Source organism: Aotus nancymaae, unplaced genomic scaffold (assembly GCF_030222135.1).
Source record: "Aotus nancymaae isolate 86718 unplaced genomic scaffold, 86718_ANA_hifiasm-v0.15.2.pri h1tg000010l, whole genome shotgun sequence".
NCBI classification, from domain to species: Eukaryota; Metazoa; Chordata; class Mammalia; order Primates; family Aotidae; genus Aotus; species Aotus nancymaae.
Window position 1 is genome coordinate 54,310,569 of NW_026988421.1, and position 25,781 is coordinate 54,336,349.

The following is a 25,781-nucleotide window of genomic DNA, read 5'->3' on the forward strand; positions in this document are numbered from 1 at the left end:
CTGTACTATTCTTATAATTTTTATGTATGTAAATTTCAAAAAGCTGATTAAAAGCAAACAGAGTTGGGAATGACAATTTGGAACATGATGAGCAGACACTTGGCCCAACAAATGACAGTAAGAAACTAAGAACGTAAAAGGTGACCAAAAAAAAAGTACATGGTATATAATTAACTCCTATTAAATTCTAAGCCCTATTTGCTCATCATACACATTAAGGGGATACAGGGCAAAACTTTATTTATGAAGCACACATTAAATTGTTCTTAAGTAAGTATACAACACTGTTGGTGTTCTGGGGGATTTAAGGTAGAAAGAAGAGAACCAAGATTAACTGAGTTGCCTCAGCTATGAGTTGCCCTCCAGGCACCAAATCCTCACAACAATCCTATGAAATTAGTAGTGATGTCATCTCTATTTCACTGATAAGAAGTAAGAATCAGACACTGTTCCTGTTTCCAAAAGCTTATAATTTATGAAAAGATATGCTGACTACAAATAGTTCTATTAGAATATAGTACGTTATAGCGAGGTATTCATGTTTGGATGGTACTATAAGTAAAAGGAGACAAACAGTCATTTTTTGAGTCCTCACCATGGACATAAAGGAATAATTATTTTCTGAATAGAATTATCAAGGAAACTTTGAGGCAGGTATGGTGTCCCAGAACAAATGGGTTTTATCAAATGGGAATGAAGATATGCCACTTCAGTGTAAGGAAAGGCACTGGAGATGAGAAAATCCAAGAACTGTTTTCAGGATACTGATCAAGCATTTTGCCGCAATAAATGTGTAAAGCAGAAAATGAAATAAGTAGTTTGGGATCAGACCACAAAGATTCTGGAATGCCTACTTCAGTAGATGGAAACCAATAGCTATTTTTTGAGAGGTAGACTGATAAACCATCTTTTAAGTAGCTATATCTGACCACAGCATGCAGGAAAAAAAAAGGTAAAATGACAGTTTACTAGTCAAAAGTCCAGCAAATTAACAGACTGATGTAACCAAGCCATGGCACTGTCTAAATTGAGGCAGTAAGAAACCTATGCACCTCACCCTAACGACCTACTGTCTACCCAATCTAGAAAGATTTTTACATCCTGACTCCACTGGGAACTGTACAGAAGCCTCGGTATTTTGGCTTGTTTAGGCATAAAGAACAGGGAGTGTACTACGTGTTTCATACCAAACATGACTTAGAACAGAGCTTTTATTATATTGTTAGAATAGTATGGTAATAGAACATTTAACCAGTTGCCAATATTCTCAGGATTCTGTGGTTAAAAAACAAAACAAAACAAATTATATTACTGATTTTTCAACTGTGGTTCCTTATCTAAAGCACAGAGTAATCATTTATTGAATTCTTCCAAGGGTGGTACAAAAGTAGCACTATTCTATATGCAGAAGTTAAGTCAATGCATACAATGGTCTTCTTGGGGCATTAGGACTTAATTCTTTCCTGGAACTCCAGTTTTAAAAGGCTTTAGAATGAAGTAAGATTATCTGACTTTTTAAATAATTTCAATGGATTGAGAAATAACTGAAAACTTCTTGCAGAACAATTATGTAGAGAGCACCTTGAGTGAAGATCTATTAGAAAAGCCCTAAAGAAACCCACACACTAGTTTTGATTTTCTCATTTCTCTAATAAAAAGTTAGTTCTTTATAAGATCATTTCTATGTCTGCCTATTCTTAAATATTTTCCCTAAAAATTGGTTATTTCAATTATTTACTCTCACCACCCTTTTAATACCCTGCTGCCAAATAACCTTCCCGAAACACCCATTTTTATCATACCTATTCCTTGCTTAAAATAAAATGGTAAAAGATAACAGGATATAGAATATTTAAGACTTTTTTTTAAATTCCAGAATTCAATAATTAAGAGAAGCAATGGGTGGCTCACGCCTGTAATTCAAGCACTTTGGGAGGGCAAGGAGGGTGGATCACTTGAGCTCAGGAGTTGAGACCAGCCTGGCCAACATGGTGAAACCCTACCTCTACTAAAAGTACAAAAATTAGCCAGGCATAGTGGTGCAAATCCCAGCTACTCGGGAGGCTGAGGCAGGAGAATTGCTTGAACCCAGGAGTTGGAGGTTGCAGTGATCCAAGATCACACCATTGCACTCTAGCCTGGGCAACACAGTGAGACTCTGTCTCAAAAAAAAAAAGAAAAGAAAAAAGAAGAAAGAAAGTACAGGTACTTTTTTAGAGGGAGTGGGAGACAGAGGTACATGGGTTTTTAAAGTCACCTGGATTCATGACCTAGCCACAAAGTCACTGTGTATCCTTGAAGAGTTACAGCCTTTAAAAGAGTTTTATATCTGATATGGTTTGGCTGTCTCCCCACTCAAATCTCATCTCGAATTGCAGCTCCGATATCCCCATGTGTTGTGAGAGGGACCATCAGGACAACTGAATTATGAGCGCAGGTTTTTCCTGTGCTGTTCTCATGATAGTGAATAAGTCTCACGAGATCTGATGGTTTTATAAAAGGCAGTTCCCCTACAGAAGCTCCCTTGCCTGCTGCCATGTAAGACAAGACTTTGCTCCTCCTTCGCCTTCTGCCATGACTGTGAGGCCTCCCCAGCCATGAGGAACTGTTGAGTCCATTAAACCTCTTTTTCTTTGTAAATTACCCAGTCTTGGGTATGTCTATTAGCAGTGTGAAAACAGTCTAATACAATATCTTTCTCCATTTTTAATGTGATATTTGTGAACATCTTACACAATGCCTGGCACCTGGAAAGGCTGTTAATTAATACCAAAGAACTTCCTAGCATTTTAGGCTTTCTTGAATCTTGTTTCCTCCCTCCCTTTTCATCTTTGCCTTGATCTTCAGACTCGACCCAACAGATTTTTTCACTGCTTTTGAATAATTCATGCTTATTTTTCAACTTAAGTTTTCATTTTGCTATTTTCTTTTTGAGACGGAATGTCACCCTTCTGCACTGGCTGGAGTGCTGTGGTGCAATCACAGCTCACTGCAGCCTTAATATCCCACTCAAGCAATCTTCTTGCCTCAGCCTCTCGAGTAGCTAGGAGTACAGGCACACGTCACCATGCCTGGCTAATTTTTGTATTTTTTGTAGAGACAGGTTTTCGCCATGTTGCCCAAGCTGATCTTGAACTCCTGAGCTCAAGCAATCTGATTACCTTGGCCTCCCAAAGTGCTGGAATTACAGAAGTGAGCTACTTCGCCCAGCCTATTTTGCTGTTCCTCTTGGAATGCTGTCTTCCTCCTGCTCACTTACCTGGACTCTATCCATCCTTCACAATCTAGAAGATCCAAATCCAATTGTCCTATTAGATATTCCTCAATTCCACCATTTCACACTTATTTGATTCTTCTTTGAAAAAGTTTAGATTTAGGGTCTATACTTTTTTGACATTTTATAATAAAATTTAGAAAAGGTAGACTAGTGTTCTCATTAAAATGCTATTTATTTTAACTATGGCAGCAATATAAAATTGAGCATTTTTCTACCTTAAGGACTAACAAACTAAGGAACAGACTGCTGAGACTCTAAAGGCAAAATATTTCTAAATATACAATATTGTCATACTTTGACAAATTCTGTTCTTTTAACAGACACCCGACCCAGGCGCGGTGGCTCACACCTTTAATCCCAGCACTTTGGGAGGCCGAGGGGGGTGGATCACGAGGTCAGGAGACTTGTGAGACCATCCTGGCTAACACAGTGAAACCCCATCTTTACTAAAAATCCCAAAAAAAAAAAAAAACTGAGCCAGACGTGGTGGCACACACCTGTAGTCCCAGCTACTCAGGAGGCTGAGGCAGCAGAATCACTTTAACCTGGGAGGTGGAGTTTGCAGTGAGCCAAGATTGTGCCACTGCCCTCCAGCATGTGCACAGAGCAAGACTCCATCTCAAAAAAAAAAAGGAAAAAACAAAAAAACAGACACCCTAGCACAGCACTTAATAAGTGTTCCCACAAGTAGTAGATATTTAGTAAATATCTGCATAATTTACATAACTTTCTTCAAGGAACTATATCATTACTCTTCAACTCATTTTTGTGTAATAAGAAAGCAAGCATAATTTCTAGTTATATCTGATCGGTGACCTCAGGTTATATCTTCACAAACAAAATGAAGCTGTAAACAAAAGAATACATATAGAATATACAAGATTTTTTTTAATTCCAGCAGTAATTAAGAGAAATACTGTTTTTACACGCATGAAGAGCAAATATATGTGTTGTATGTATAGTGACAAAGATATTTTCATCAAAGACAATTAGTAAGGAAACTGAAAATCATACACATTTCCGGTTAGGAGTTTTAGATAATTTTTCCCCATCACTGCTATATAAATTGAATAGGGTTTTTTTTAATAAATCAGCAACTTCAGAAAAGTCACACTGCCAAATATAAGAAATGGTCAATTCATAACTCATTATTAATATTTAAAGAGCATTAAATATGGAGGCAGATATGATCCCAAAAATAATATTCTAGAAATTGTGATAGATGACATAATATTGAATGTTTAGCCCCATACTTTCTAAAAGCGGGCTTCTCAAACTTTTCCACTGAAACTGACCCCTCATGACAAAGTAACCTATTAAAAAGGCTGAGAGGGAACATATATCCCCAGGCATAAGCAAGCATAACCTCAAAATACTCCACTATTCTAAACTTTTCATGTTTAATCTTAAAAATCCATGCTCTAAGAAGATATGCCATATTTATTCTATGGCTTTGCATATCTCCTGACACATAATCATGTACTCTCAGTGCTACACGTGACCAACTTTGAAAAGCACTGACTTAAACCAATGTATGTCCATCTGAAAACTATTTTCCTATATTCACATAACAATGAAAACTGACATTTGTTGAGTACTAAGTATGCAAAAGGCATAAAACTAGGTTTTTGTATATATAAAATCTCAATTTTCAAAATGTCAATATTATCATGCCCACTGTAAGGACGAAACTGAGGCACAAGGAGATTAAAAAAGCTATCTCATGGCAACATAGCTAATTAAGGTTGGCTACTTTGTATCCAGGTCTTTATTATACCACACCCGAATCAAAATTTTATTTTTACAGAAATTTCGTACTCTGGCTTTTTTAACTTACATTTCAAGAATTTAACAATGTGCTCAGCCCAATAGCCGCTATTGTCTAAAAGAAACTCTTCCCTTGTGCCAGAGCTGTAAGGCTAATCAACAAAGGGGAATGTAAGACTGTTTTTATTTAAACTACATTAAAATCCAGCCATTCAATCGACCAATTCTTAGGTTCAAGATTTGGCACTGTAAATAAGACAGGATATAAATTTCATGTACAAAACATAGATCTAATCTAAAATAGCAGCATGAGATGACAGAATACATGACCAGAAGCTATTAATACTTAGCAAATCTTAACTCTCATTAACTTCCATCACTTGTTACATGCATGTCCTTGAGGGTTTTTTTTTTTTTTGCCTCTCTAGGACTTATGTTCACATATCAAGAGATGTGCTAGCAGATTTTTAAGTTCCTTTCCATTCTTAAGGTTTTCTCTCTTTATAATTTTGCTACTCACTCATCTCAGTTTCTATACTTAAGTTTCCATAACTCACAGCTAGTACCTTTTTATTAGCACATATCTAAGCAATTAATTTTCTTACTCTACATTTCTATCAATCTTGGTCCTTTCTTTTTAATGCTCCCTCAATCATTGCTTCTGAACAATTTTCATTTTATAATTACATACTGAACACAACAAAACTGTCCAATAAAGACTGCTGCCTGATAGTAAGTTCACTCTGAGCCCTATTGGCAAACCATTTATGATGTCAGCTGCTACTTCCGTTTATTTGTTTTTTTAAACAGTTTGGTGATTTGACATTTGTACTTAAGTTATATTGTTTTTAATTTACATATTTAAGTACATTAAAAGCCACAGGTAAAATATGTTACTAACCATCTTCCAGTCTGATTTGCAATCTGTTCTTCTAATTTCTGTAGCTCCGATGTATAGGCCATTATTCGAGCATTGCACACCATGAGATTCTTAACTGCATGTAAAACCTGATCTTTCTGAGTGCTCAGAGAAAGGAGTTTCCATATTCCTTCTCGCATTCGAATTTCTAAGTCTATTTTTTCTTGAATGCTGCAGTCCTAAAAAAAAAAAAAAAAAAACTCTTTTAAAATATAGCAAAAAATTACATCTTTCCATAATTACATCTTTCCATAATAGATGGAAAATGTACTAGATATCATTATAATGGTATACCATATTGAGAAAGCAACAAAGTTTTAATATATGTAATATAAAAATAGCTATTTTAAAATGCTCTTTGCAATTTTTAACTTCTTCCTTCATTAGGAAGTCTTCAGAATCTTCTGAATAAACAGAACATAAACAAAGTGAGAAACATTATGTGTTCTTATAACTATACTAAGTTTAATAGCGTCCCTCCAAAATTTATGTCCATCTAGAACCTCAGAATGTAGCCTTATTTGGATATGGGTTTTGCAGATGTAATTAGGTAAGATGAAGACATACTGGATTAGAGTGGGTCCTAACTCTAATGACCAGTGTCCTTAAAGAAAGGTCGTATGAAGACACGGTCAACATACAGAGAAAATGACATGTGAAGACAGTGACTGATCCATCTATATGCCAAAAAAAATACTAAGGATTGATGGCAATAATCAGAAGCTGGAAAAGACAAGAAAAGAATTATTTCCTAGAGCCTTCAGAGGAACATGACCCTGTCAATTTCCTGATTTCAGATGTCTGGCCTCCGTAAGTATGAGAATAAATTTATCTTGTTTTAAGCCACTCAGTCTTGGTCATTTGTTATAGCAGCCTTAGAAAACATATAATAACTAATATAATGTGAAAAATGTACCAGATATATATTCTATAAATTGTATTAAGAGATGGCAATGTAGTTGGTGACAGTGAATTAGCCAAAAAAAAAAAAAAAAACTCTGAAAAATCAGATACTGAGTAAAGGAGCCAAGGTTTGGCAGCAGAGAGGAAACAGGCTATTTGTAATAGTAGGCAGTGTAAACAGAATCTCAGGAGCAAGAGAGTGAAAGCACTGTACATAGAAAATGTCAGAAGCCTTAGCTAACTGGAACAGACCTTTAGAATATAATTCTTAACATATCATTTCCTGTAATCCCAGCACTTTGGGAGGCCGAGGCGGGTGGATCACGAGGTCAAGAGATCGAGACCATCCTGGTCAACATGGTGAAACCCCGTCTCTACTAATACAAAAAATTAGCTGGGCACGGTGGCGCGTGCCTGTAATCCCAGCTACTCAGGAGGCTGAGGCAGGAGAATTGCCTGAACCCAGGAGGCGGAGGTTGCGGTGAGCCGAGATCGCGCCATTGCACTCCAGCCTGGGTATCAAGAGCGAAACTCCGTCTCAAAAAAAAAAAAAAAAAAAAAAAAAAAAAAAAAAAAAAAAACATATCATTTATTTTAGTTTTAGGGTTTACCATGAAACTACTAAATATTTTATTTCTGCAAGTCTTTTATGCCATATAATTATCTTTTAATGGCCTAATTCTACACACAAGTTTCATATGCAACATTAAAATTCTATAAACTGAATGTACAGTTCTCATTTAATTCACAATGACATTATAAAAATTATAAATCATAGGAAACTCTTTATTATATCACAAATACGTAACAATGTTTCTAATATGTATATTTCTAAAAGATAAAGTGACCACCCTAGCTTCTGTGGCTAAAAAAAAAAGACAATAATTTACCTTCTGATTGGATCAAAATGTAAATTTTAAAACGTAAATGAAATCTAATAACAAAAGGTCTAGACAACCTTTTCAAAAAGAAAAGATAGGAGACTTAACAGTCTTCAAACTGCAGTAGATGGTTTAACTTGACGATCCAAATCAATCAACTGTACTATTTACACACAGAAAACTGATCTGTTTAATTACCTTCTGTAATTACATCATGTAATCACCACATAAAAACCTCGTATAGTGTTGTAACTCAAAACTGGTGTACTATATAAATGTAGTCATTTGCTGGTTTTCCTTTGTTACACATGACTGAATTTCAACAACTCCATTTCATCTTTTTATGACTTACCAGCTCCAAAGTAAATTCTTTTTTAATGTAATTAGCAATTAATTATAAGAATTATCTATGTGACCCATATGTCTATAGAAATAAACTCTGGCAGGCTGACTATATTGGGGAGTGCACATAGGGAGCAACCTAAAGCTGGGATGAATAGCTTTCCCCCACAACTCAAATATAAACAAATACCATCTGGTGCCACTAAATTCAATTTTGGTTTTTAAATGCTGAAATGAAACAGGCGGCTGAGCTAGCACAGTGGTTCTCAAAGCTGGCTGCCTATTAGAATCATCTGAGGCAGAGAGGAAGAGCCTTATAAAAGTACCTAAACCTGTGACCTACCCCAAACCAATCAGAATCTCTGGAGGTGGCTCAAACTTTCTTTTTTTTTTTTTTTTTTTAAATAACAGTTCCTCAGGTGATTCAATGGTCAGCCAGGGTAGAGAAGCATGGCTGGACTATTTGAAATTCCACAGCAATCTTGAAAGTTGCAACAACCTTAAAGAACCAGCAGGTGGCTACAGCCACATTAAGGAACCAGTTTGGGTTTCTATCCCATAAATGAAGATTATCTTCTAGCCATCACTTACAATGAAGACTCCATAAAACCACAGAAGCTTGGGAAATAGTAAAGAAAATATAAAGTCAGGGTTTGAAAATAAATGTACGTTTAACAAATTTGAAGATGATATAAGATTAAAGTACAATTTATTAAGGAAATGAGGCATATCTAACAGGTATTACTATTAGATTTTTTTCCTTTAGAGCAAGGATCAGCAAACTATGGCCTGGCTGGGATCTGGTTTTGTAAATAAAGTTGTACTGGGGCACAGCCACACCTATTCATATTGTCTATGGCTCCTGTAAGCTACAAGGGCAGAGTTGAGCAACTTCAACAGAGACTGAGTGGCCTGCAAAGCTGAAAATATTTACTGTTTGCCCCCTTATAGAAATAGTTTACTGACCCATAACCTAGCCAAATTAATATACATAGTAAACTATAATCTTACCTCCCTCACTGAGGCAGGTCTCAGGCAAGTGTGAGTTAAGTGGATCCCTGAAGGCTAACATAAGCAGGATGAATTGTTAAGTGTACATATGGTTTTTAATGTATACTGATTTTTTTTTTTAAGGCTAGTGTTTCAGCCGGTTTTGTATTTCCCATGCAACTTCTTTTAGTACGCATCTACATTTTACATGCAGAAAAACCTTCTCTGGTTAAGCAATGCTAGCTCTAGCAAGGAAGGGTTTATGGAACCAAAACCCTTGAGAGTTGTCTTTCGTTACAGGGGTACATAGTGCATCTGGGGTAAGAGTTGATGTCTAGTGCTATCCACAGTAAGAATAATGATCATGTAATACAGGTACTGATTGGGCATTCAATAGTGATGTTTACTGACCTTAAAGAGGATAAGCAGGGAGTGAAAAATCATCAGTGTTGCTCCCTCAGCCATAATGCCTTGGCCAGGTAGAGTCAAGGTTGATAAGGACAAATGACAAAAACTTATCTCACTGTAACCATTCCTCTTTGAGGTGTTTGAATGCCAGTCTCCAGAAAGAGCAGAGAATGAGGTAAGACCATCCTCTTATTTCTTTTCCAATTTTCTGAACAAGTGCTTGCCTATAATCAGGTCAAACAGAATCTGTGTCACCCTCCTAACCCTGCAAGTAAAGTCAGGCTGATAATAATATGTGGATAATGCTATGAATGAAATGGGAGGATACCTTAAAAGTAGAAATTTAGATTAGGAAACTCATTAGGCTTTAAGAGGTAGGCTAGCACAAAGGAAGTGCAAAGAAAATGGCTTTATTGTTGGTATTAAAAACTGACAAAAAAAAAAATCCTGAAGTTGAACTCCTGGTAAGACAACTGCAGTAATCAAAACAGAAACTATTATTCACCTAATGGATATACTTAAGCCATGCTAACCAAGAGACCAAGGTGAAGATGAAGAAAAGTATATACAGTACATTCTCTTTTTGCTAAAAGAAACTGTGTGGATTCTAAGAATTGTTTATGTACAGAAAAAAGTGGAAATTGTTAACAGTGGCCATTCTGGGGAATGGAACTGGAGAGAGAATTCTTAAATTCATGTTTCTGTATATGTTGACTTTTCTGCAATGAGTTAGTATGACTTTTTGAATTTTATTTTTATTAAGATTCCAAAAGCTTAAACATTTGTAAGAAAAGGTAGGGGACCACCCTAACCACTCGGATGAATAGGACAAAGGATAACAACAATAGTCATCTCTCAAGCACATCCTGAGTGCCAGGTGCTGTGATAAGCACTTTAGAGAGGTCCTCAAATTCCAACAGCTGTCCAGGATAGGTAGAATACCCAACCTACAACTGTGGAAATTGAAACTTAAAAAACAGAGATAACTTATTTAAGGTGGCACAACAAGCAGAGTTTGGTTTGACCTGAATCTGACGCCAACGCCAGTACTCTATGCTGTGAGGAGTCAGTCGCAGAGGACTCCAGGGTTTCAGTAGAGGTGTTCGACTAGTGTGTGACCACCTCAAAATCTTTGGACTTATCTCTATTAGATGGCAGCTTCATTCATGTATCAAAGGAAATGCCAAATAAACATTCAGTGTTAGTCAAGTATAAAATTATCGGACTGACCCTCAATACTCATGTTAGGTTGAAACCTACTACTATTTTGTGTTTTTTCTCCAAATGCAAATTAAAGAAGTAATTCCACATTTCAATCATTTTAATTTTGTCCCGCCTAAGAAATTAAGCATTGTACCTTCTCACGTGTAATTAACCCGGTCTTTATGTATATATAAACATTTATTTTCATTCCATGTAGCTAAACTTCCTTTATGATCTTATACTCTTGTCGCTTCTGTACCATTCCTAACTATTACTGCAGCCTGCAGCTCAATAAATACACTTGGACAGCTACACCAACACCTATACGGTACATGTAAGAACCTCAATAGAATGCCAATTCACTGTAAATCAAGATTTTGTTAGCAATCAGTACAGCCAAAGTACGTAACAGGACTGGACTGACAAGTACATCAAAATCTTTGAAATGTTTGAAAATGCTGGCATAAAACGGCATAAAAATTACTGAAAAAGGTACTGGGCTTCTTTTGCATAATGAATCTTAATGTCTTGCCTTATTTTTCACAGCATTGAAAATTTCCTAACAATTTTGTGTCTGCTAAGGAAATCCCAGATTTTTAAACAGAGATATCAGGTGCCTCCATAAGAATGGAATTGCAAATATTCCACCAATTTTGACCCACAAAACTGGCAATTTCATATGATTTAACCTACTTCTGAAGTAGGTAAAAGGAGGTAGAGATCAAAATAGAAGTGAAGATCCAGCTTAAAGACATCAGTTTTTTTAAAGACACTAAAGTTATGGTTAAGAGTGAAATGTGGTAACATTTTAATCACTGATGTTGCCAAGAAATAATGTTGGTCTAAGTAAAATAAAAGAGTTTCTAACACATTTTACATGGCTCAAAAGCAAACACCAAACTTCTTTTCAACTTAACATGCACTCCCTCTTTTCTTTCTAATGATCTGAGAAAGAACCCACTACCAAACCTTCAACTTCTGACGCGCAGAGGTTGCAGTTTGCCTCTACTCCGCCCAGACCCCCTCACCAGTTCTGCGTTGTGTGTAGATATCGCTTCATAACTGTGCTTCCCATTAAACCTGTAATAAGCCAACTGTCCTACATCTGCCTGGCTGGGTTCCTTGGGAATCGAGGGGCTCCCATTCCCCCGGCATCACCTACACTAGCAAAAACACGGGCGTCCAAAGCCTATGGAGGGCGGCGGACAGGTGCGCCCGTAAACACGCGCCAGGACCTCAGCTCCTTGCCTAAGAAGTCCGGAGGTACAGATGTTCGGGCTCTTTAGAGCCCTAGGAGTGCAGTCTCGTAGTCCCTCCCTTTGTTTCTGGCCTAGGCTGAATTAGACGAGCAGGGGAGAGGCTTTTCCGACGACTCCACAAAGCGAAGGCGCGAGGAACAGAACCCGGGCCCCTCTCCTTCCGCGGCAAGATCCCCCCAACTCACCCGCTGGGTGGGAAGCCCCGCCAAGCCGAGCGCGGCACCCCGCAGGCTCGGCCCCTCCATCTCCAGCGCGAGTTGCCCTGGCCGCAGCCACTACTTCGAGGGGAAGATTTGAAAAGCCCGCCCCTGGCTGGAGCCGCGGAGGACGCCAACCGCCCGGCCGTACCAAGTCCCAGCAACAGGGGCCGGGGGCTCAGGAGGCGCAGGCCGACGCGCACGCGCAGTGGGCGCGCCTCGCGCCCCGCCGCTCCCGCCGCCGGAAGTCGCCGAGACCCTAGACTCCAGCGCGGCGGGGCGGGGGAAGAGGGCCGCGGCGGGCCGACTTAAGGCGCTGACAGGGATGTGGGCGGGCCTGGCACGGGAGTGGGCGGGGCAGCGGGGAAAGCTTCGGCGGCTGAACGCACCTGTCCCAGCGCTGGTTTCTTGCTAGTTGTTTTCGTGGCACGCCCTTTGCGCTGGGAGCCTTCTGCACGCATCCCACCGAAGGCCTTCCAAAATGATCGGAGCTGGACAGATCCGAGACTGCAGTCTCTAGACTTGCAGACAACTCAGGAACCCAGAGTGTCACTACAAGCCCATGGTCTCGCTCCCGGAGACCAATGACATTGCTCTCAAAAACAGCTCTCGCTGTCTCCTCTCACCTTGCCCAGCGATATCACCAGGGCCACCCAGAGATCATGGCTTTGTCAGGCATTTCACAAGGTCTTGTCTTTGCCCCCCGTGTTTACAGTCTCAAATGTTCCCCACCCACTTACTCTGTACACTTAACTGTGTTTTCTTGCAAAGGATTTCTTTCAGCTCTCCTGCTCTCTTTCCCTCTCCTCTCGTTTTCCCACCAACATCCAAGGTGACAGCAAAATGGGGTGCTATTTCTCAAGAGCCTCATTTCTTGCCTGCCTCTAAAGATTAGCACAAAGACCCATTTTAATTAATGGATTTTGTTAATTATAAAGGGAAATATGGGTTTTTTTTGTTTTTTTGTTTTTTTGTTTTTTTTTTTTTTTTGAGACGGAGTTTCGCTCTTGATACCCAGGCTGGAGCGCAATGGCACGATCTCGGCTCACCGCAATCTCTGCCTCCTGGGTTCAGGCAATTCTCCTACCTCAGCCTCCTGAGTAGCTGGGATTACAGGCACGCGCCACCGTGCCCAGCTAATTTTTTGTATTAGTAGAGACGGGGTTTCACCATGTTGACCAAGATGGTCTCGATCGCTTGACCTCGTGATCCACCCGCCTCGGCCTCCCAAAGTGCTGGGATTACAGGCTTGAGCCACCGCGCCCGGCCGGAAATATGGGATTTTAAAAAATCAAAATGAAAGCAAAGATTTCACACCCTTGAAAAGTCCCTAAAATTCGTTGTCCCTAGTTTATCTTGATTTTCCCCTTGAAAAGGCAACAGGAAGCCTCTTGGGGCTTCAGATATTTTTTCTTCTTGAAGAGTCTACTAAATCAAACCTCCTACCCTCATCTCCTAGAAACCCTTGGGCATTTTTCCTCCATAAATAGGTGCCCATGTTTTTTTATTTGCCTGGGATAGACCTTGTTTGGGTCTGTTGTCCCAATGTTGCCCCAATTTTGCACTTATCCCGTGTAGGATATTATATGGTCTTTTTTTTTTTTTTTTGAGTCGTAGTTTCCTTTTTGTTGTCCAGGCTGGAGTGGAATGGCGTGATCTCGGCTCACTGCAACCTCGGACTCCCGGGTTCAAGGGATTCTCCTGCCTCAGCCTCCCGAGTAGCTGGGATTACAGTCCTGCGCCACCACGCCCGGCTAATTTTGTATTTTTAGTAGAGACGCAGTTTCTCCATGTTGGTCAGGCTGGTCTCGAACTCCTGACCTCAGGTGAAACACCGCCTCTGCCTCCCAAAGTGCTGGGATTAAAGGCGTGAGACACCACGCCTGGCCATCATATGGTCGTTTTAACTGCAAGACCCTTTTAAAAGCAATTGGTTTGAGAATGTACTTTAAAAATATAATGGGTAGCTTCCTCAAATGGGTAACATGCCTCTTTATGACCCTTTGGACTAGGTGATACTAGAAGCTTTCCAGTTGGGAATGATGCTCCCCTTGCATTATGAATGACCCATATCCTTACAACAATAAAATATGTGTTCAAAATTACCAACACAGAGCTCAGCTCATTTTCTACAAACACAGCTCTGAATTTCAAAATCCTTAAATGTCCCTTCCTCCAATCCACATCACTCTCTTATGCTACCAGTTTGTGGTGTAATTGTGTAATTATCCCCTACTCAATGTGAGCTGCATGAGCCTAGTTATAGTACCTGCCTCAAAAGAAAAACACATCCATCGAGAGCCCATCATCAGACACATAGTACTTATAACACATACAGCCCTCAGATGCAGATCAAAATATATGTAGAAGCCAGCACTTCATAAAAACAGAGGTGAGCCAACCAGTTTAAAATTGGACACTGATAGAGGAATATTTGATGAGTTAAAACCAGATATTTAACTGGAGATACATTTATTTATGATACTAGAAGAAAGAGATTAGGAAAGGCCATATTTAGTAATTATCTGTAGAATACAGTTGTTACAAAAGACCCTTCTCTTTGGAGAAGTTATGATGTGGTCTTGTTTTTATTATATACCAGCAGATGTGCCCAGGAAGTGCTTAAGTACTTAACTATGATATGGTAATTAAAATACCTTGGGATAGGACTTCTGTTTCCTTATTTATCCTCAAGTCCTTTCTTGTTACTGCTTATTTCATCAGACACAGTTTTCTCTGGTGTATGTAATGTACATAAAATATAATCATCCATGGAAACTACAAAAGTTTAAAGGGTTCACATCCAGTAGTTTGATTAGCTTGAGGATTTATCGATAGATAAATATATGTAGCTAATCAAACTAATGGATGTGCTTTAATTCTTTATTTATTTTACAGTTCTCAGAAAGTGAGAAGTACTACGTTTTACCATCTCAAATATTTGAGAGAGAACATTTGGGCATCTCTTAACCCATCGTCCCTGGGCTCTCACAGAAGGTTGGTATCCACCCAACTGCCCAGAGGTAGTAGCTTCAGCTAGAGGATAAGTGATGGAATTACTGCCCTACCAATATGAATTCTCATTATAAGGTCAATATTTAATGCTAATTTAAAAATAGACATATATGTTACATCTAATATAACGGGTAATATAATAAATTAAAAACTAGAGAAATCAGTAATTGACATACAGAAGCCAATCTAGATAATACTGATAGATGTCGAAGTATATATTTCTTTTCTTATTCTCTGTATTAATGTTTTAAACTGAGAGGCTAAAGGAAAAAAAAACGCTGAACTTAAAATCAGCTCCGTTACATAACAGATCCATTATTTTGAAAAATGTGGTTTGACACAGAACAGGTAACTCATGATTCTGAATATCCTCATAGCCTCTCTTATAAAAAAAAAAAAAGTCCTATTAAAAATTCCCTTTTTAGTGCTTCCTTTTACTCATCTCTTTATCTTGTAGAGAATGTGTTTAGGTTGAACTAAATAAATTAAAGCTATATTTTGAATTATATATGAAGAGAGAGAGAGAGAAGGAACCGAGGTTAAGGTGCTAAGCAGAGGTACAGCATTTTCTTAAATAAATAGGGTACAAATAGCTGAAGCATCACATAATCATAAGGTGGCTATGGAATGTGGAGTCTGAGGATTTATTAGCCCCATTACGTTGGGCAAGCCACTCAGTTTTCTTATTTATAAAACAAGTATAATAATGCCCATCTTGTTTTTTAAAGTTGTTGAGAGATAAGATTTGTGAGAGTGCTTTGTAAACTGTCCCACAAAAACAGGAGTCATTACTACTATAGGAAGAAAACATGAGTATCGAAAGGCAACTGTAAAGCACCCATAGAAGTATGAGAACTGAATGAGAAAAATTTATGTGAATTGGATATATTCAAGATATATCACCTACCACTGCTAAATAATATGCTATATATAAAGAACTCCTATAAATCTATAAAAATCCAATTGGAAAATGGTCAAAAGGTATGGTAGGCATATTATAGGAGGGTAAATCCAAATGACAAATAAAACATGAAAGGTTGCTCAACCTTATTATTAATCTGTAAACTGCAGATTAAGATCCCAAGGAGATATTTTACAGTCACTAGGTTGAGAAATATTAAGAAATCTGATAATACTAGGGGCTGGCAAAGATGTAAGTCCAAGGGATATTATACGCTGGTGAAGGAGATAAAAATATGTCCAATCACTTTGGAAAAACAAATTTAGAACTGTCTTGTAAAGTTGAAAATGCGTACACTGTTGAAAAATGCACGCTTTGAATGAAGAGACCTTCCAAACAGGCTTTGTGTGAGCAACATGGCTGTTTATTTACCTGGGTGCAGGTGGGCTAAGGCCAAAAAGGGCATTAGCAAAGGGCAGTGGGATAGAAGATGGTTTTACAGGTGTGGGTAGTTTTTTGGGGGCTGAGGGTATTGCAGAGTAAGTTCAGTTACAGTGGTGGGGTTGGGTGAGAGGTATTTACATTATCATAAGAACAGTCAAGATGGCAGGGTTGGGTGAGGGGCTTGCCCAGGGAAGCTCCGCTGGGTGATCAAGGACAGTGGCAAACACAGGCAGCGGATGGGAGACATCAGCCGAGGCACGCAGGACTTCAGACTTTCAGGCTCCAGGCTTGCATATGGAGACCTGACGTACACCGAGAGCAGGTCTGCTCCTGGGTACATATCATTTAGGAAATTCTTGCAAATTTGTATAGGCAACATTGCTTATCATAGCAAAAACATTTTTAAAATCCAAATGCTCATTTCAGGAGCGTGGATTAATTGTGGTGATTTACCCAATAGAATATCATATATCTTCAAAAAATAAACCATAATTATATTTAATAACATACACATAACTAAGTCTTAGAAATACTGAATGAAGAAAACTAGTTGCAGAAGAATACATAGAATATATAATCTTTGTAGACCTGAATAGCAAGAGACCATGATCAATACATTGTTTAAGGAAACAGGCGTGTGACAAAAGCTTATATTTCACAAGGAAAGGAATGCTAAAAACAAAATTCAGGCTAGTGGCCAGCTTCAGAAGGAAGGCAGGAGAACAGGATAGACACAGAGCCTGCAGATATAAAGCTACTTACTGGTCATGTTTTAATTCTTAAGGTGAGCGATGGGTTCACCAATATTAATTGTAATGTTTACGTGGTAACTTACATATATAAAATATATTTAGTATGCATCAAACCTTTCATAATAAGAAATAATTTTTGTTTTTGAAGTGGAGTCTTGCTCTGTCTCCAGACTGGAGTGTAGTGGCACAATCTCCGCTCACTGCAACCTCCAGCTCCCGGGTTTAAGCGATTCTCCTGCCTCAGCCTCCTGAGTAGCTGGGACTACATGGGCACACCACCACACCCAGCTAATTTTTTTTTGGATCTTTAGTAGAGATGGGGTTTCACCATGTTGTCCAGGCTGATCTTGATCTAACCTCATGATCCGCAGTCCTCAGCCTCCCACAGTGCTGGAATTACAGGTGTGAGCCACCATGTTATTTTTAATATGTAAAAAAGTCCTTGTAAATGTTAAACAACAGTGATTGTTAGGGACAAGCTGCACAAGCTGACCCCTTCCCCAACCCCTGATTGCTCTGCAGCTGCATTCCTGAACCCCTACCTAGGCACCACATCAAGGCTGCCAGACCTGCTACAATTAAGCAAAGTCTGATTACAGCCATCCGGGCAGCTCGAGGGAGGGCAGGGAAAACAAATATTTGTTATCCATACTTGTAAATTCCTGTTTGACACATATCTGTAAAAACTCCTGGTTTCTCGCTTTTTTTAAAAAAAGACTGCCACCACAAAAGTCACAGGCTGATGTATTGTAGGTCTGTTACAAGTTAACAAACTATCTCTGTGCCAGTTACCAGTGAATAGATGACATCAGTCCTGAAACTCCCCTATACCCCTCTCACCCCATATAAACCCCTCATTTTGTAAGCTCGGGGCTGCCTCCTTTGACTGTTATGGAGCAGCCTGGCAGGTTAATAAAACTTGCTTGCCTGACTTTGGGTCTATTCGCCTTTCTCTAGGCTACCCTTACAGCGATAATGTGTATTTTTTTTTTAAGAAAAACTTTACTTGGCAAACTAATAATACATATTTTGGCTTCCAGAATTTGACTTGACATTTGATCCATTTCCTTTGTATTTTTATTATGTGAAAGCATTAAAACACAATTGTAATGCATTGGTACCTGTGACCAGAAAAAGGTGCTGAAGAATTGGCTATGTAGATTTATTTGTGAACACCTAAGAACCACTGCTTGGGAGTAGTGAGGGTTAGGAGTCTGGTGGAATTTGCAAGGGATGAGAACTCTTGTCAGGATATAGGGACAAAATTAAGTGCAATTTAAGTTATTACTGCTAGCGTGACATACATATTACACACAGTCCTGAGGAAATTCAAGTAACATTATAATCAGAATGCTCTTTACTCATCAAGCAAATCAGTCACAGGAATTAGTTGTATGACTTGAATCAGTGGTTCTCAAATTGGGACACACAAAGACTTTGCAAGGCCTGGATATATGTAAAGGTCTGGACTATTTAAAGAAACTCATTGTTACGATTGTCAACTTAGGTTCCCCCATCCTGAAATTGATTGGCCTAACAACTTACCTGCTGTCGAGGCCTCCTCTTCGTCCGCCTTTCACAATCACCTTTTCCCATTTGACAAAAGGAAGCCATGACTTCCACCCATTGCATTGTCCCAGAGTATAAAAACCATCTGCAGGTCAAAGGGACAGTTAAAATTATTGGTATAGGGCCAGGCATAGTGGCTCACGCCTATAATCCCAGCACTTTGGGAGGCTGAGCCAGGTGGATCACCTGAGATCAGGAGTTCAAGACCAGCCTGGCCAACATGGTGAAACCCCATTGCTACTAAAAATACAAAAATTAGCCAGGCATGGTGGCAGGCACCTGTAATCCCAGCTACTAGGGAGGCTGAGGCAGAAGAATCGCTTGGACCTGGGAGGCGGAGTTTGCAGTGAGCTGAGATCATGCCGCTGCACTCCAGCCTGGGTGACAGAGTAAGACCCTGTCTCAAAAAAAAAAAAAAAAAAAATTATTGGTATTGATTCTCCATTAAGTAATAGTTACCTATGAATGCATAACTAATTGGAGGAAAAAGGTCTCATTCACCCCATGATATGTGAAGATGTATAAAATTTCAATATATATACGTTTGTTGCCGAGAAATATAAGGTGAGCAGTAAAGACTTTTCATGCATAAAAATGTTTTATTTTAGCATAAAATTCTGTGGGGGAGGTGGAATAAAAATACAAGTTCAAGTAGGAAAAGAAATAATGTATAATTACTAGCATAAAATTGTTTTGTATATTTTTTTACATGGATGATACCAGATGGCTGTCAACTGTTAACATTTTAGATTCCCCTGGATACGTTTAATAAATAGAATTTTTGAAATTTGAAATTTTAATTATTTTCAATGAACCAGCAATTACATCCTTTGTAACTATTTAAATGTATGGTAAAACATGACAGATGCCACCTTAAAAATATGTAAGGGGTAAAAAGATTTTTTAAATTATTTTAAAATAATGAAATCATGTCATATGTAGTAGCAACATGGATGGCACTAAAGTTATTCTCTTAAGTGAAATAAACCAGTCACAGAAAGACAAATACTGCATGTTCTCACTCATATGTGGGAGCTAAAAAACTATCTCATGGAGATATAGAGAGTAGAATGATAGCCAGGTACGATAATCCCAGTGCTTTAGGAGGCTGAGGCAGGAGACTCACTTGAGCCCAGGAGTTCCAGACCAGTCCTGACAACAAAACAAGGCTCCGACTCTGCAAAAAAAAAAAAAAGAAAGAAAAGAAAAGAAAGAAAAAAGAAAAAGAAATTAGCTGGGTGTGGTGGCACACACCTGTGGTCTCAGCTACTCAGGAGGCTGAGGTGGGAGGACTGCTTGAACCTGGGAAGTCAAGGCTGCAGTCAGCCATGATCATATGACTGCACTTCAGCCTGGGTAACAGAGTCAGACCCTGTCTCAAAAATATATATATATTATATATATATATATATAAAGGAGAGAGAGAGTGAGAAGGGAGAATGAAAAGAGATTGGCAAATGGGTACGAAGATACCATTAAACAGAAGAAATAAGTTCTAATGTTTGATAGCACACTAGGGTGACTACACTTAGCAACAATATTATGTATATATTTCAGAGTAACTAGTAAAGAGTCTTGAAATGATACCAACACATAATGATAATGCTCAGATGATGAATACCCCAAATACCCTGACTTGATTATTACAAATTCTATGCATATAGAAAATATTTACATGTACCCCATATATATGTAAATATTACACATGAATAAAAGAAAAAATATTTTAGGGGTATTTGCATAAAAATTTTTGAAAACTGCTGATTTAATTATCTGATAGCATCACACAACAATACCAATTCATCGATGTAGAACAGAAGGTCTGCTTGCAGATGGAACCAGACTCATTTCCTCAAATTCCCCTCTGACCAACCCTCCACTGTCTGCAATCCCTCATATTCTCTAACATGCCCCTCTAGTTTCCAGGCCAGTCTCAGCTCCTTTCTTAGGTAATTTTTTTTCTTTAGATGCATTAATAGCATGAATTAGGCTAAGGACAGATTCCTGTCTTCCTACTGTGGTTCTGGAAATGTTTTTTTTGTTGATATTCACTACCTTTTTCTTCTCAAGAGTATCTTGGCTATTATTGTGCTTTTGCTCTTTTACATGAAATTTTGACTCAACTTCTCAAGCTTGAAGGAACAAAAAAGAAGTGTGTTGGAGTTTTTGTCCAAATTGAATTGAATTTAGAGAGAAATTGTATATTTAGGATATTGGGTATTCCAATCCATGAACATCATGTATGTTGGAAATTTAGATTTTCTTTCTTTTTCTTTTTTTTTTTTTTTGAGACGGAGTCTCACTCTGTCACCAGGCTGGAGTGCAGTGGCACAATCTCAGCTCACTACAACCTCTGATTCCCTGGTTCAAGCAATTCTCCTGCCTCAGCCTCCCGGGTAGCTAGGATTACAGGCACTCACCACCACATCCAGCCAATTTTTGTATTTTTAGTAGAGGTAGGGTTTCACCATGTTGGCCAGGATGATCTCGATCTCCTGACCTTGTGATCCACCCGCCTCAACCTCCCAAAATGCTGGGATTACAGGTGTGAGCCACCGTGCCCAGCCTTAGATTTTCATTAGAGGTCTTTGAGGAAGTCTTACAGTTTTTTCCACATAGGCCTATGCAGATCTTTAGTTCCATATATTCTTGGCTTCCTTGTATCTCTTCTTGCTATTGCAAATAATACTTAAAAAACAAATCTTCTGTTGGTAGCTGGTGTATAGAAATAAAACTGATTTTTATTTGTTGATCTTACATCCAAGTACCTTGCTAAATTTGCTTATTATCTCTAATAATCATCTATAGGTTTTTAGGTGTATTCTATATGAAATCAAGTGTGAATAATAATACTTTTGCTTCTTTTCTGATTCTCGTAGTTCTTTTTACTTGACTTACAACATTGGGTAAGGCAGCCAATTCACTATTAAATGGAGGAGGCATTCTTATTTTATTCCTGATTTTAATCTTTACATCACTAAGTACACATCATTTACCTTGTAGCTTTGGGTTTACGCCTTTCTCAGTCTATTGTCTTTATCTCCTAACTTTTCCTTTATATTCTCTACTTTCTGGACTCTGTGCTGGATTCCTAGTATTTTTCCATCTTCTCATTTTTTTTCTTTTATCTGTGTCTAATTTTCTCTTAAATCTATCCACTGAGTTTTTTATTTCAACCATTACATTTTTCATTTATAACAATATTGTTTTAATGACTTTTACAAATCTCCCCAGTTGTTTTGAATAATCTTGGTGTTACCTGTTCATTTCTGTGATTCTTCAATTTCTTTAGATTGTTTCCACAATTGTTCTACATTCTGTTTCTAATCATTGTAATATTTGAAGTGCTTAAGGATATTAATTTGATGTTATTTCCACTGACATTTACAGTGATTTATTTCCTTGAGATTTGTAATTATTTACTGAGTGTTCACATTTACCTAATCTAAACTTCCTTATAGAGAGGATTTACATATGCTTTTAGTGGGAATCATAGGCTCTAGATGCCTGAGACCAGTTAACTTGGGTTCCTAAGCAATAATATAAAAATCTCAGGTGCAGATTCTTCCACTTGCCATTGGCAGGGCAGAACAAAATCATTTGTGTGTGTGCACATGCATGTGTGCACTAATAACTTAGAGCTGCAGTTTCAACTCAAGTTTTTTTGTTTGGTCGCTTTTGTTGTTACTCTATTTCTAGTTTCTTAGAGGTGTTTTTGTTTTTTTTTTTTCTGAGATCCCAGCAATGCTATAAAAGTTATATTTATGCAAAATGTATCTAGTTTACAAAAAATTATTCATTAGTGAAAGGAACCATTATTCGTGAAGTCCACTGTACCTCTAATATAGAAGTCCATAGAAACTGCTAATATAGAAATTCACAAGAAAGGAGAGTTTAATATCGAAACATAATAAGTACATAATTATACATAAAATGTAAGAATAAAGAACTGTCCTTTAAATTGCACTCATTTGGTTTTAAGGGAAACTCACTACATTTTTCTCCTGCAGATGTAGCTGCCTAAAAAAGCTGGTCAGTGTCCCAACTGGGTCAGATTCCTTAATAGTCACTTTGAACATATTCCATTTTGAGGAAAATGGAAAAGGAAGAATTTTTTCAGATGGTAGAACAAAGTGCCATGAAGAATAATGGACTGGAGAGTCCTCTCCAAGGTCTAGTCAAGGAACCTTTCTCTCCTCTTGGGATAGAGGATCATTTCAATATCTACTTGCTGAGATCTCACAGCTACTACAGACCAGCACTGCTGTGTCTCCCCTTCTCCTTTCTAAATGGGAAGAGTTATATGGAGGTTATCTTGAACATGGATCCCCAGTATATATTGGATGCATGTGGGGCAGATGACTTGCCCTTTTTGTTCATAGGTTTCTGGTTCAAGAAGACCCCCATCCTCACATGAAGCACATTGCTCCCTGAGGTAAGGTCTACAGTGTATTACCAAAGATCCTCCTTTTTGAGCTTGATATCCTCACCACATGGGACTTTTGGGTTTTTTCCTTCCAGGAGTGGGTGAGTGCATATTGCCTATAGGAAAGATAGTATACTGAATACTTAGTGCCTAGGAAGGCTGTTGTAATCAGTGACACAGCATAGTTCTGTTTGATTTACTTCCTCATAGGTTTGCCTGTTTGAGGTCAGCCTTGACCATGAGACTTGCTTTAGTTGCTGAACCGTGAGCAGAAGGGTCTGTGAAGCAGCTGTAAGAGCAAGTGTTTGACTTGCTGTCATTATTTCCTACTCTGTGCCAGTGACAGGCAACTTTCCAGATTGTAGATGGTATAATATTGCATGGTTCAGAGTGAGATAATGAGAGAGCTCCCACCTGTCTTGTGCTGAATACACATTAAGAGCAAGAAACATATCTTTGTTATTTTGAGCCTCTGAATCTAGGAAGTGTTTGATGCTACAGTGTTACCTAGCTCAGTCTGGTTTGATACAAGCACCAAACTGGGAGACAGAGGATTTCAATTATAGTCAGTTCTGCCATCTAATATCCATTTGGCAAGTCACTTGACATCTGTAAGGCTGAGTTTCTTAATCTGTAATATACAACTAATAATCCTTCCCCTGTCTGCTTCATAGGCTTGTCTTGGGTATCCAGTGTTTATGAAAGTATTTGAAAAATGTAGGGCATGTACAAATATCTGCCAGCAGTGTCATTAACATTGAATTGGTTTATTCCCATCTGTGTAATGCCAATCCCCAAAAAGAAAACATTAGAGAAGCTATGAAAACTAAAGATTTACATCAGATAACAGTGGAATGAAAGACTTAACAATTTCAGCATGAAGTAGAGATATTACCATCTAAAATATTTCAATGACTATTCACACCCTATTTTATAACCATAAACGTATTTAAAGAGTCATTAATGCTTTTGAAATTCCATTGTAAGTTAAAAGTTATGACTAACAAAGCCAAAACCAAAGGTATTTTTAAAAGAAAAAAAGTTTATTTTGGACTTAGAAAATAGTGTGTTTTTCTTTTGTGTGATATTATAGGGAAGCTTTATTGAGTTGGCTTGCTTACTACACATTCCAGAGTCAAATCTATTAAACTGCTGTGTTTTCAAACTCCATCTGTCTTTCCCTCACTCCCAAATTTTGAGCCCCTAAGTGTTGATCCTCGCCTTCCAATGAAATCACCACATTAGAAAGAACAAATCATAGAAACTTGTAGCATGTCCTTCCTATTATTTTCTGAAAACCTAAAGGCAGGAGAATATTCTATGATGACTTTCCAGGGTGTGCGAGCCTGTTAGTAACTGTTATGCATCAGTTGATGAAGAATATACACTGATCACTTAAGCTGTCAGTAGAAGTAACTCTGGGCCTTATGGAATGTTGTTTTTGGCTTGCCATTTGCTGTAGTGAATGTCCGGGCAGGTGTGGCAGGGCCCCACAGTAATGCCATGAAGTGCTACATTTACTGTTGCTATCACAGTAATTATGATAATGTGTAATGAATAATTATACATGAAACTCTTGAGTTCCTTCTCATATTAGACACCTGAAGACACCTGGAATGAATTACTTATGTCTGTCCTTTCTAGTTTTGCATTAGGAGACCTAAAATATTCGGGATTCATTTTGAGCTGTTCAAGTTTTACTAATTATAGGTGTTAAACAATTTTTTTTCTTTTCTTTTCTTTTTTTTTTTTTTTTTGAGACAGAGTTTCACTCTTGTTACCCAGGCTGGAGTGCAATGGCATGATCTTGGCTCACCGCAACCTCCACCTCGAGGTTCAAGTGATTCTCCTGCCTCAACCTCCTGAGTAGCTGGGATTACAGGTGCCTGCCACCGTGCCTAGCTAAGTGTTTGTATTTATTGGAGACGGGGTTTCATCTTGTTGGCCAGGCTAGTCTCAAGCTCCTGACCTCAGGCGATCCACCCGCCTCGGCCTCCCAGAGTGCTGGGATTACAGGTGTAAGCCACTGCACCCAGCCTAGTATTAAATAATTTCTAATACTAAATGAAAGCTTGCTTTTTGCTGGTCACTGTTCTAATTTTTTTCCACCTATGAAATCTGCCATGAATATAATTTCATTTCTTCAAACCATTTTCCTGTTACTTAGAAAATGCAATCATTCATTTCTGAAATACTCAATGAATTTTTTAGTTGAAATAAGTAAATAAAGTGTAAAACAGCATATACTACCAACAAATAATTTTTTGCCACTCGTAACTCAAATAATGTGGCTCTGACTTTTTCTTTTTTAAGACAGGGTCAGCCTGGCGCAGTGGCTGATGCCTGTAATCCCAGCACTTTGGGAGGCTGAGGCGGGTGGATCACAAGGTCAAAAGATCGAAACCATCTTGGCCAGTATGGTGAAACCTTGTCTCTACTAAAAATACAAAAATTAGCTGGGCATGGTGGCACGTGCCTGTAGTCCCAGCTACTCAGGAGGCTGAGGCAGGAGAATTGCTTGAACCCAG

At 38.4% G+C, this 25,781-nt stretch overlaps 1 protein-coding gene across 2 annotated transcripts in view; it reads right to left on the reverse strand.

Moving 5' to 3' along the window:
* RTKN2 (rhotekin 2) overlaps positions 1-25,781 on the reverse strand; it is a 164,282-nt gene that overhangs the window by 62,282 nt on the left and 76,219 nt on the right. The window contains exon 2 of one of the 2 annotated variants that reach the window (XM_064374167.1): positions 5,946-6,142. In XM_064374167.1, the coding sequence (XP_064230237.1) occupies positions 5,946-6,142 (197 nt within the window). Of the gene's footprint in view, positions 1-5,945; positions 6,143-25,781 lie in introns of those variants that run through there. The other variant, XM_064374168.1, reaches the window with a different exon arrangement.